The sequence below is a fragment of the Emys orbicularis genome, chromosome 9, assembly GCF_028017835.1.
Source record: "Emys orbicularis isolate rEmyOrb1 chromosome 9, rEmyOrb1.hap1, whole genome shotgun sequence".
Taxonomy (NCBI): domain Eukaryota; kingdom Metazoa; phylum Chordata; order Testudines; family Emydidae; genus Emys; species Emys orbicularis.
In genome coordinates, this window is record NC_088691.1 from 95,031,334 (window position 1) to 95,044,348 (window position 13,015).

General features: G+C 36.9%; 1 protein-coding gene across 5 annotated transcripts in view; it reads right to left on the reverse strand.

The window, feature by feature from the left end:
- Positions 1-9,560: 9,560 nt before the first annotated feature.
- The window catches only part of TBL1XR1 (TBL1X/Y related 1), a 164,782-nt gene continuing 161,327 nt past the window's right edge, over positions 9,561-13,015 (reverse strand). For all 5 annotated transcript variants that reach the window (XM_065410347.1, XM_065410343.1, XM_065410346.1 and 2 more), the window contains 2 exons: positions 12,524-12,625; positions 9,561-9,617 (listed from right to left, as the gene is read on the reverse strand). In XM_065410347.1, the coding sequence (XP_065266419.1) occupies positions 9,591-9,617; positions 12,524-12,625 (129 nt within the window). In that variant the 3' untranslated portion in view covers positions 9,561-9,590. The remainder of the gene's footprint in view (positions 9,618-12,523; positions 12,626-13,015) is intronic.

Genomic DNA, 13,015 nt, shown 5'->3' on the forward strand with positions numbered 1-13,015 from the left:
TTCACTGGGTGACCCCCTAGTTCTTGTGTTATGTGAAGGGGTAAATAGCACTTCCGTATTCACTTTCTCCTTGCCATTCATGATTTTATAGACCTCTACCATATCCCCGATAGTCATCTCTTTTCTAAGCTGAACAGTCCCCGTCTTTTTTAATCCTTCTTCATATGGAAATTGTTCCATACTCCTAATCATTTGTGTTGCCCTTCTCTGTACCTTTTCCACTTCTAATATATCTTTTTTGAGATGAGGTGACCCAAACTGCATGCAGTATTCAAGGTGTGGGCGTACCATGGATTTATAGAATGACATTATGATATTTTCTGTCTTATATATCCCTTTCCTAATAGTTCCTAATGCTGTTTGCCTTTTTTGACTGCTGCTGCACGTTGAGCTGATGTTTTCAGAGAAATACCAACGATGATTCCAAGATCTCCTTCTTGAGTGGTAACAGCCAATTTAGACCCCACCATTTTGTATATATAGTTGGGATGTTTTCCAATGTGTATTACTTTGCATTTATCAACACTGAATTTCATCTGCCATTTTGTTGCCCAGTCACCCAGTTTTGTAAGAGCCTTTTTAAGTCTTCTTAGGACTTAACTATCTTGAGTAACTTTTAGGGCTGTCAAGCGATTAAAAAAAATTAATTGCGATTAATCACAGAGTTAAACAATAATACCATTTATTTAAATATTCTTGGATGTTTTCTTTATTTTCAGATATATTGATTTCAATTACAAGACAGAATACAAAGTGAACAGTGCTCACTTTATTTTTATTACAAATATTTGTGCTGTAAAAACAAAAGAAATAGTATTTTTCAATTCACGTAATACAAGTACTGTAGTGCAATCTCTTTATCATTAAAGTTGAACTTACAAATGTAGAATTATGTACAAAAAATAACTGCATTCAAAAATAAAACAATGTAAAACTTTAGAGCCTACAAGTCCACCCAGCCCTACTTCTTGTTCAGCCAGTCACTCAAAGAAGTTTGTTTACATTTGCAAGAGATAATGCTGCCTTCTTGTTTGTAAAACTTCTTGTTTACAATGTCATCTGAAAGTGAGAACAGACATTTGTATGGCACTGTTGTAGCCAGCATTGCAAAATATTTACGTGCCAGATGCGCTAAAGATTCATGTACCTTCATGCTTCAACCATCATTCCAGAGGACGTGTCCATGCTGATGACTGGTTCTCCTCGATAACGATCCAAAGCAGTGCGGACCGATGCATGTTCACTTTCATCATTTGAGTCAGATGCCACCAGCAGAAGGTTGATTTTCTTTTTTGATGGTTCAAGTTCTGTAGTTTCTGCATCATACTGTTGCTCTTTTAAGACTTCTGAAAGCATGCTCCACACCTCGTCCCTCTTGGATTTTGGAAGGCACGTCATATTCTTAAACCTTGGGTCGAGTGATGTAGCTATCTTTAGAAATCTCACACTGGTACCTTCTTTGCGTTTTGTCAAATCTGCTGTGAAAGTCTTCTTAAAACGAACAACATGTGCTGGGTCATCATCCGAGACTGCTATAACATGAAATACATGGCAGAATGAGGGTAAAACAGAGCAGGAGACATACTATTCTCCCTCAAGGAGTTCAGTCAAAATTTAATTAACACTTTTTTTTTTTTAAACGAGCGTCATCAGCATGCAAGCATATCCTCTGGAATGGTGTCTGAAGCATAAAGGGGCATACAAATGTTTAGCATATCGGTCACGTAATGCCGGCTACAAAAGTGCCATGAGAACACCTGTTCTCACTTTGTAAATATTGTAAATAAGAAGCTGCCAGTATTATCTCCCGTAAGTGTAAACAAACCTGTTTGTCTGAGCGATTGGCTGACCAAGAAGTAGGACTGAGTGGACTTGTAGGCTCTGAAGTTTTACATTGTTTTGTTTTTGAGTGCAGTTATGTAAAAAAAAAAATCTTAATTTGTAAGTTGCACTTTCGCGATGAAGAGATTGCACTACAGTACTTGAATGAGGTGAATTGAAAATTAATATTTCTTTTATTTTTACAGTGCTAATATTTGTAATAAAAATAATATAAAGTGAGCACTGTACACTTTGCATTCTGTGTTGTAATTTAAATTAATATATTTGAAAATGTAGAAAAACCATCCAAAAATAGTTAATAAATTTCAATTGGTATTCTATTGTTTAACAGTGTGATTAAACCTGCGATTAATAATCGCAAATAATTTTTTTTAGTTAATCGCGTGAGTTAACTGTGATTAATCACAAACCCTAATTTGAATATTTCACAAGTGCATTTGTCAATGTCACCTGTATATTTTACTTGAAAATTTGTATATCCTTATTTCTACTTTCTGATTAGCTCTAGTGGTTTGGAACCTACAAACTGTGGCTCTTGGTATCAGGTGCACCTTGGGCCTGCAATTTTGCTATTTTTAACTCTTAGGAGAGCCCTTCATTGGATTCAGTCTAGTACTTTAGTGTTCTCTCTTCCTCAGTTAAAGCACCAAGGAATTTTGGATGTGCTCTTCTTAGTTGATCCCTCAGAAGGAAATCTTGGCTTCGTGGAGCATAATCTGAGTTGATCTGTTAGATGTTTAGTTTTAAGACCCTCTTAAACAGGGTCTTAAAACTAAACAACAACCAAAAAAACCCATAAACAAAAAAACGGCAGGAGTAAAAATAATGGAGGCAAAAGTCCAGCAACAGAGTAGGGGCTGTCTAATTTATTGCACTGACTGCAGCATGTATGATTACCTGCCTTGTGGGCAGGTGTGCACCTGGTGCAAGCAGCTCATGGCCTTCAGAGACCAAGTCCAGGCTCTTGAGACCAGAGTGGCTGAACTGGAGGACCTGAGGGAGACAGAGAGGTACATAGACAAGACTTTCCAAGACACGGTAGAGTCATTGCAACAGCACAGAGGCTGTCAGACTGGGGGTGGGAAGGATGAAAGTCTCTGGAAAGGAGAACATCAAACTGGAGTGGAGGGAAATGTTCCCATAGTTGGGACTCTCCTGCCATATATCATATCATGGTATCCTCACACACTGAGGATACACCTCTAGGTGAGGGAACCCCAGTTATTAGGGAGACAGGTAATAGTAATGGGGGATTCAATCATTAGAAATACAGACAGTTGAGTTTGTGATGACTGGGAGAACTACATAGTGAATTGCCTACCAGGTGCAAAGGTTGCAGATCTCAAGAGACATCTAGACCGACTTACGTGCAGTGCTGGGGAGGAGCTGGTGGTTGTGGTACATGTTGGTACCAATGACATAGGGAAAGTGATTTGTTCTTCACTGTTGTTCCTCTCACAATATTCAAGCTATAGTAGACAAGTCCTATAAAGAATTTATGTACCAATGTGGATTGAGGCCAAGACTGGTTTTGCATTTAAATAACTACTTCCCCACCCCAAGATGTTTTTTACTTTTAACACATTAACTAAAATTTTGCAACAGATGTTTTAACATGTTAAAATAAAGATACGCTTTGATAACATACATTAGATTAATTTCAACCGTAAAAATAACCAGACTGAATATCATTACTTTTTCCTGAATGTGGTTTAGCAAATAGACAACTATATAACAAAGCAATAATTCCATTTCTGAGATCTACTGGCATCGAAACAAACAAAGAAAATTTAAATTCCCTCTTTTGGTTTATGATATCACCTAAATTTTGAAGGAATTATAGCTTCATTATATACAAATGGATGCACATTATTCCATATTTAATCTCAAAAATTGTTCCAAATGTCTAAAATAGAACAGGCATAAAAATATTCTGTATAATCAAACTTAGCCATGGAATAAGAATGGAGCTCTGTGAAGTGAAACTCACAGCTTAATAGGAGAAAGAAAACCTTAAGACACAGCCTTTTATTTCAAGAATGGGGCTGTGAAGGGAACTTCATAATCTTCTACCTACCGTTTCCCAAGTCCACCGGGTGCCTGATGGGAAGAATAAGCACCTATTATTGCACATTTTTTCAAACAGGCAAATGTGTAATTCTACATATAGGTTGCAATTCAGCCAGGTAGTTAAACGTGCATGTAACGTTTAACACATGAGAGGCAGGCAGCAGTCCCATTCAAACTAAGGGGGCCAACGTCCTTTGCTGAATCAAGGTCATAAAGCCCTTCTGCCGCTATGGATCTGTTAAGAGTACTACCCCTATAACATTACACAAAGTGTTACTTTACATTATTTTAAATATAAAGAACAATGAACATGTGCTAACATAGATGTAAACCTATTGTAACATTCCTCTTCTTTTTACCAAGCCAACTATTTGCAACTATCCTGTACCAAATACATTATATTAAATGTTTTACAAAACATCCAGCCAACATAATATCAAAATATATTTTATTCTGGACCTCTTTCAGATCTGATTCAAATTACAGTTGTCAGAGCAATACAATGCAAAGGGAAACTGCAACAGAAAATGTGCCTAGAAGGGATATGGGTTTTGGGGACAAATCATTGTGATGTAGAACCAAAATAACATCATAGTGTAATTAACATGGTCCAGGACAGTATAGAACATCTATATCAGTCTTCTTTAGACAATAATCATGAAAACTGAACAATAAAAGTCCTTTAAACAAGTACAAAAAACTGTCATGGGCTGGTTTACACTTTTACAACAATTGTAGTTTAACTGGATAACTGAAGAAATGATGCAGACATTTTAATCCAGTGCTATAGGAAGGCTCACAGAATTAGACCCAAAGGATTTGTAACTTCAAAATGAAACCATTACAACTACAGTGTGAATGTCAGGAGAGAGAGAAAAAATTATGTCTGTATTCTAGGATTACTGATCTGCACACTGCAGTCTGTTGTGAAACAAGATTGCAAAGTACACTGGACTAGCTACAACATGCAGACTGTTTTTCTGAATTTATCCTCTAATGACAGGAAACCATTCTGAAGTAAAAATGCTTGTTACTGAAAAGAAAAAAAGTAATTAATGTCCTAAGTTATCATCAGGCCTCAACCCTGGAAACTTAAAGGATGAAGAGGAGAATTTTGTAACTCTTCAAAAACTACGGAGCTGAAGCACTATTAACACAAAATCTGCAATTTTTAAAAAGAAACGGTGCACTTTTCTGTTGTTTTGTCTGCCTTCAATCATATTCATGTTGAAAAAGTCACTATTGAACGTGATATTTCAGAGTTTGCACTAGAGGAAAGAGTGAAAACTGCATCACACCTTCCTCTTCACCAGGGAAAATGTCAGGCGTCTTCATGGAGATTTACTGCCATCTCCTAAACCAGTACTTTCTTCCAACATGCCACAATATTGCTCCTGCTTTGTGCAGACTACTGGAGATCCCTCTTCATACAAGTTCTACAGGCATTTTCGGTAGGAAGAAGAAGTCTGTAGGAGAGTACTGCTTGCCAAGCAAATGGAATACTGAGCTAAATCCTGCAGAGTTTGCTCCAGCAAAATTCTCACTAAGTTTTTCCTGGCCCATTATACCTAAGTGTCACATTGTCCAATACTTAGAAGGACCCAATCCTCCAATGGTTACTTAGGCAAAAGCTTCCCCCTGAAGTGAAAAAGTCAATGGGATTTTAGACTGAGTAAGGACTGGAAAATTGGCCCCTATGTCTTCTCTTTAGTAAACAGAGGAAACATACAACCTTTCATTTACAAGCTGAAAAGCCACTTTTGCAATTCTAATGAAGTTCCTTTATATGACAGAATTAAATTCATTAGTTGTTAGATTGCTCTATAGCCAAGGCGAACTGGTACAACAGTCCTATTGTACCTACTACACTTCCTAAAGATAGAGAACGCTTTAAAGTCAGCAATGTCTCCTTAAATACCCTAACATGAGGTAAGCAGTGTAAGGAAAAAGGAATGCATTTAAAAACATAAAAATTAAAGTTGGTACAAATCTTTGGCCTTTCTCTTAAGATTCACTAAAGTGTCCTAAAATCCAGAAACATGTTTCAACTGTCATGTCATTCAAACTCTGGTGATTATTACTTCCTTCCCCCAACCCAGAAAGAGAGGCACTTTTAGTATTTCATACAAGAGTTCCAGTCCTCTGCCAGACACACCATTTAACCCCGTAAAGAAGTATTCCCCAAACAGAATTATCAAGACCACAAAGAATTAAAAAAAAAAAAAAGTTTTCATGAGGACTTGTAAACAATACTAGAAAGTCAAAGGGTTGGGACTTTTTACATCAATTTTAAATCACAGGAGCCAAAGTAAAAATAGAAAATGATATCTCCAGGAAGACCTGGAACTCCTTATACAGAAATGGGAAACAAGAAATTACTAAGTTGATGATAAAAAAAAGATTGCAAACATGACAGCAGCCCGTGCCTCAACCCATCAACAAACGTGACCCCAGTCTTCCCTAACTAAAGTTCCTTCCCAAGAATTCACTCTGCTGGAAAAAATGTTGACTTACAAACATATGCAAAGATTTATACACGTTTAACTTCACATACTGGGAGCAGCCCCATTGACTGCAGAGGGACATTTAGCATGTAAAGTTAAACATGTGCTTAAGTCTTCACAGAATTGGGGCCTTAATAATATTAGGCATGTACCCCCTTAAAGGGAGGAGTGTGGAAAATCTACTTTGTTCTACTATATACGAGTCTCAGCACTAGAAAAGAATCTAATGACCATGGTACGCCTTCTTGCCTCACATAAAACATGGAAATAAGCATCATGCACGCACATGGCTAACCCTGTATAATACATGAGACAAGAGGAAGTTTGTGCAGAACAGGAGCAGCACTGTGGCATGTTGATAAAGAACAGCAGCAAAAAATATACTGGCCAGATCCTCATAGCTCCACTGTAGCGGAGCATCGCTGATTCACACCAGCTTGACGTCTGGCTCATGGATCCAGAGATACCCAGGCCTATGAAACTGATATTCCTGCAGTGTGTACAAACATCTGAAAACCCACAGTCCTGTGGTAACGAAGCTCTGTATTTTCTAATTATGGATACTTGACATTATGCTTAAGCAACTAGAATTACTCAAAACTAAAACAGCTGAAGATTGAGAAAAAGAAAAGTGGCAATACCATAAAACATGGCTGTGGTTTTGCAGTTATGTCACAGAATTCCACAACATTTTTTTTTAATTCGCTGAAACAACCATCCAATAACTTGTATGAAAATGAATAAACTGTCCATATTAAAATACAAAAGTACTATCAAGAATCACCTCTGACTTCCAATTTAAATTCAGTGCAATCGACAAATGCATTGCTAAAGGAAAAATGCAGCTTAAATATACTCAAAACATTTGTGTCTATTCCTGGGAGCACAGTTTAAAATTATTGCACAGATTTTTTTTTTTTTCTTAATAATGACAGAGGTCAGCCACAATCATGGACCTCCAGCAATAAAAGCAATATTTCAAGTGCCAGACACTCAACATATTAGGTTTCCTACATATTGTAACTCACAGGGTAGTTGTTCTAAACAGTAATATGTTCCAAAACCCTAAAAATAGCTGGCACAGAACCATCATGGATGACTGCCTTTATGGATATGAATGTTTGGTTGTTTTTAAATTCGGTGTATTATAGTATTATCTGCCCCACTGATAATAACTGGGGTACATATTATGAATGTATGTATTCTCTTTACCACCGGCAAACTGCCACCCTACCTTAGCCAAACTCAGACTTGCTTCAAGTCATGTTAGTCTGTGGCAATAGCAGAAATCAATGCCTAAAGAACAATTCTGTTAAAATGTAAAAGCTGCATTATTTGGGTTAAATCAATTTATACTTAACTACAGAAAGTTAAAGTTAAGCGATCATAAGCCACAAAATTAATTTGTGATTGAAATAGTGTTATAAAACTGATAACTTTGCAAAGCTTTATAATATAAACCATTTCTTAAGTAAAATGTTTGTGACATAGATTTGACAACCTCTTTTTACAGAGATTTATACGCCTGGAATCTTATGCGAGACAAAACCCTTTCAACTCCATATAGGCATAAACACGACCCTCATGCTATAATTTACAAATAAAATCACTATCAATATACTTTTAATCACATGAGCAGAAAAAGGTTTGCCGCTTATATATGTCGCTGTAAGAAAAATATTTGATATTGTAAACAGAGTAAAAGACACAATATAGTAGTGATTATTAAAAAAATAGCAGCTTACATCTACCTTATATTTGGAAAAAAATGTAGTCACAAGATACAACAAACTGCAGGACTGGAGCAGCAGGGGAATTAGTGCAAGTATTCATCTTTTAAATAAGCTGAATCACTGCTATTAAAATAAACTTGAAGCAAGTCCTCTGTTTTTAAGGTTTTTTTAAATCTAAGGTAGTAAACATTTTGCCTGATAACGGCAGTGTTATCAAATATATGCCAAAGATTTTTTTTGTATAAAGAAAAATTACATTAGATACTTTTAATACTGGAATTTGGTTACATTAGATATCTGAGCTCCTACGAACAATGATGGGCAACTCTTGTAGAAGCTGTGGCATGAACCCTCGTCCAAAAAGATTTTAATCTTTTAAAAAACAAAAAAAAACAACCAATCAACCAACCCTCCCCCCCCCCCAAAAAACCTACATTTTGCTCCTTTTCACAATAGTGCACAATTTAACCATAATTTAGCTATGGTCTCAAAGCAACAGAAGATGCATATCTTTATTTATTTATTTGCATCCCTGTATTTTTGTGTGTGTGCGCGCGCCCTTCTATTCTTAAGTTTGGCAGAATTATGTCCCAAATAAGAAACTACTGCATTTCAGCCATGTCATTAGAAAAAATCCACAGCATTATACCCATTGCTGACGTACTTTATAGATTAACAGGACATGAAACGTCATGTCTCAGAGGTGAGTTTCTTTTTTCTCTCCCCCAGTCACCCATCTTCCACCCTCCCTCCCCCCTCAAAATTGTGCTCTCGGAGCCACAGAATGTACCAAATATCAAGTTCACTCTACCTCTTGAAATAATGCATTAAAATATATATATTTTAAAAGAAACTCTGTTTAAAGGTGAAAAAATATAAACAAGGAACCGATTCACTCCCTTACTTCATGCATCCGTAAACTTAACCAAAATGAAACAAAAAAACCAATGTTTAAAAGCAAAGAACAAAATACCGCTGCAGGTTTATGCAAGTCCATTTTCTCTGTACACGCAAACTGCTCAACTACTGAGAAGGGGGAGGGGAAACAAAACCACAAACCATCGTGACTCTGGATTAAAAAGGGAGAAATAAAGGCTGTCATTAGTATCTTCCAAATTTGGTACATGTATGGTCTGCTCTTGTATGGTATATTTCTCTCTCTTCTGTTTTTCATACGCGAAACTTCTAAATGTTATTTTGGGGCACAGCAGATTCCAGCACTTGGTGAACAGGATTCACAAGCTGTGACAAAACTCTGTCATCCTCTTCAGGGTGTAATCTTTATTTTATTTTATATACAGTATATGTATATATTTCTTTTAGGTTTGGCTGTACTGGACTGGCCATGGTTCAATTGGGACTATAGCAGTACATGGGTTAGGGACAGTCATTTTGGCTATGTACACATTCATAGTCGGTCCATGGCTTCCAACTAGTAGCGCTATTTCCGTAGGTCTAATACACAAACCTGTAAGAAAAAAGAAATATATATACAGAAATGCACACTGCACAGCATTTTTACAGCTATACAATTCTATATATAATATAAGGTCATAACAACAACAACAACAAAACAGGTTATGCAAATTAACCACAAATCTATTATTGGCAGGAAAAACAAACCCATGAACAACATTGTGCATCATCTGTAAACTATGAATACAATAGACAAAACCAAATGATTCTGGGTAAAATTTTCAAAAGCACCTAAGTGATTTAGCAGCCAAAGTCCCATTGACTTTTATGGACACTGAGGCTTCTAAGTACCTAAGTAATTTTTTAAAATGTGATTTAGGTGCTATTGAAAAGTTACCCTTTACATTGTTATTCCCTGAGTATTTCTCCTGGTGCCCATTTGGTTAAAAATTGACAAATTTTTTTGCCGTGTGCTGTGCTAATAACGTGTAACCAGGTGCTCCTAGTACTGCCATCCTTGTCTTCTGTTCCACAATCCCCAACCCCTGTGGTGTTCTACACCCCACTGTTGTGTCTTGTCCTTCTTTAAATTGCAAGCTCTTTGTAGCAAGGTCGATCTTTTTTCTTTTATGTTTGTACAATTCCCAGCACACTAAGGCCATATTAAGGGTCTCGGAATGCTTTGCTAATACATATAATAATCACCGCCATGGGATTTACCAGAATATTGTGACAAAAATAGCTAGTCTCAGATCATTCCTATGCAAAAGCAAAAGTTGCTCATAAATGACAATGATATTGAACTACTGCATTTTTTTGCACATGGAGAATTCATTAGCATGTAAAGACACACAATGGTTAAATGAGGGGTTTTATATGGATTTTGCTTCTCCAGATTAAAAAACCCCCAAGGGATTAACATGGTTATATCCCAGTCATTCAAAACAAGACCTAATTGGAACTTCAACGGTTTCTTTTTTGTTATGGGAAACCAACAAAAACAACAAAAAAGGATACTGTGAATTGTTTTGCCTAATATGTGGTAGTTAAAAGCCAAGGAATCTATCTGGAGCCAATTTGTGAAGTACTGTAAGATCTCATTAAATCTGCATTGTGGGAAGGTGAAAATATTAGAACAGATTGGACCAGCCAAGAAAAGAACATCTAATAGTACACAGTTTCCTATTATAATCTAATCAGAAGATGGATCAATTGCTAGAGCCTGGAGTTCCTTCATGTCTACAAATTGAGGCTACCCTACCAGAAAAAGAAAACCACATATAAACTACATTTGCATTCTTCATTTGTTTCATTATTACCCAGTTTATGGTATAACTAGCTCTGGATTAGCGGGGAAGCTGTGGGTGGATTTAAAGATATCATTTTACTAACAAACCTCACCAGAGACAGTAGAAATAACAGTTTTTTAAATGTTCAATTAAAACTAGTGTCACATGACACGAACTTAATGGGGAGATATCTGTAAATTTTGTCTGAATATATTCAAATTATCTCCCCTTTAGGATAAGTAGAGGACAAATCCCTACACGTTCCCAGTAGATAATTTAGGGCTTCCGACACTTTCCTAGAGATTCCAAAATGCCGGCTACCCATTTTTACCTGATGCAGACCGTATGAAAACTTTCTTTCACTGAGATGAAGTCTCTGCAATGTGGTTTCATTTCTTTTTGTACTCAAGAGAGCTGCCCACTTTCTGTTCTGAACCACGACAAACCAATCTATTTTGGCCTTCCCAAAAGTTGTCCTCAGTTTATTTACTTTATCAAATGTCCTCTTAAAGGGTCTGAAAGGATCATTTTCTATCATCCAGAAAGATTTAACTGGAAGCCACTTGACTTCATTGCTTGAAGGAATACTTCTTGGTATCAGAGTGAGAATCCTGCCTTTTCCCCAACTGTGCTCTTTCTTTCTATATCTATATGTATGTGTCAGAAGCTGGGGGGAGGGAACATGCAGACTCTTTGGCATGTGGGCTATCAGATCATTTCAGTCTCTGGACTGTGAAGGTACCAGGTTAGCTTCTCTCACTTACTGACTTACTTATGGCACTCCTTCAAGCTACCAACTCCCAGAGTACATGCCCAGAATAGCTCTTACCCAACACTCTTATTTCTGATTTGTGTTGGGCTTGATCCCTGTCTCTCTCCTTTCTTATTAACCTATGACATTAAGAAGTCACTGTTTGCCTGGCTGCTGTGCAGAGTCACACATGAATATTTTTAATGCAGTGTTGTTGCAGGCTGACATCAAAAGAACTGGAAGGCTACACTTTGTCACACTGCTACAGGGAAGAAAGGGCAGATTCATGCTTTATTAGAATTTAGGAGCTCATCTCCTGGGCACTCCAAACAATGTAAGCAAAATGTTACTTGTATAAAGGGACTTGTAACCAGTGAGTGCTCAGAAATTCGTTTAATTCGTCTTCGTTTAATTCTCAATAGCAACTCAAATGATACTTCATTCATATCAGATATAAAAAAATGCCCCCCTACACTGATCAGTTCTCTTGAAATGCAACAGGTTGCAAGCAACTAGTTTCCACACTGAAATGAACAGACCAGTTATTATGTACGTATTTCTATAGCACATGTTGTTTTATAGCCTCTCCTGGCTCAAAATCGTAATATTTCACACTTGCATCTGACAATTTTAAAGGACTTGACAAATCGAAATGGATTACACTTCACAAAACCCCTGTGACCAAGAGAGACAACTTCCAACCTTGCCTTAATTTCGGATGTTCATTTGAGTGAAAAACAAGTGCAGCTTTATGCCACATTTTGTAGGTAAAATTGTAGATAATTGGCTATTTGTACTCATTCTTCCTCAGAATAAGCACAATTTCTCTCCGTTTAGTCAACAGTCCTCCAGCCTATCCGACTGTCTAAAAAAATATACACGTGTAAGAAATGTTGGCGATTGTTCTACTATACTTACTGAACCATCTGAAGCACTTGCTCCAACTTTGTCTCCTGCTGCATTCCAGCAAACCTCAAAAATCCCTCCTGTTCCCCGATAACTGTGAACTAAAGCACCCGTCTACACAGGGGGGGGGAAAAATGCAATTAGAATAATAAAATGCACACGAGTAAGTAGAGTTTGTACAGTATGTAGAACTTCCCTGTTACTTTTAAAGGGTGAAATTCTCCCCAGGGGAAATGATCCATTTAAGATCTCACGTACAACTTAAGCATCATGTTAAAGCATTTACCAAACTCTGTTATCCTGTATACCAGGATATTCTAGTACAGAGGTCTCCTTGCAAAACAGCAATTACAGTTCAGAATTTCTGGATATACAGTTATTCTTTTCTGGAACTGGATCCAAAACATGCAACAACATCATATATCACTGACTGTAGCTGCTTTGGATAATAGCTATAACTATGTATGAACAAGTCAGCTATTTATACTTTTCAGAACCCAGCGT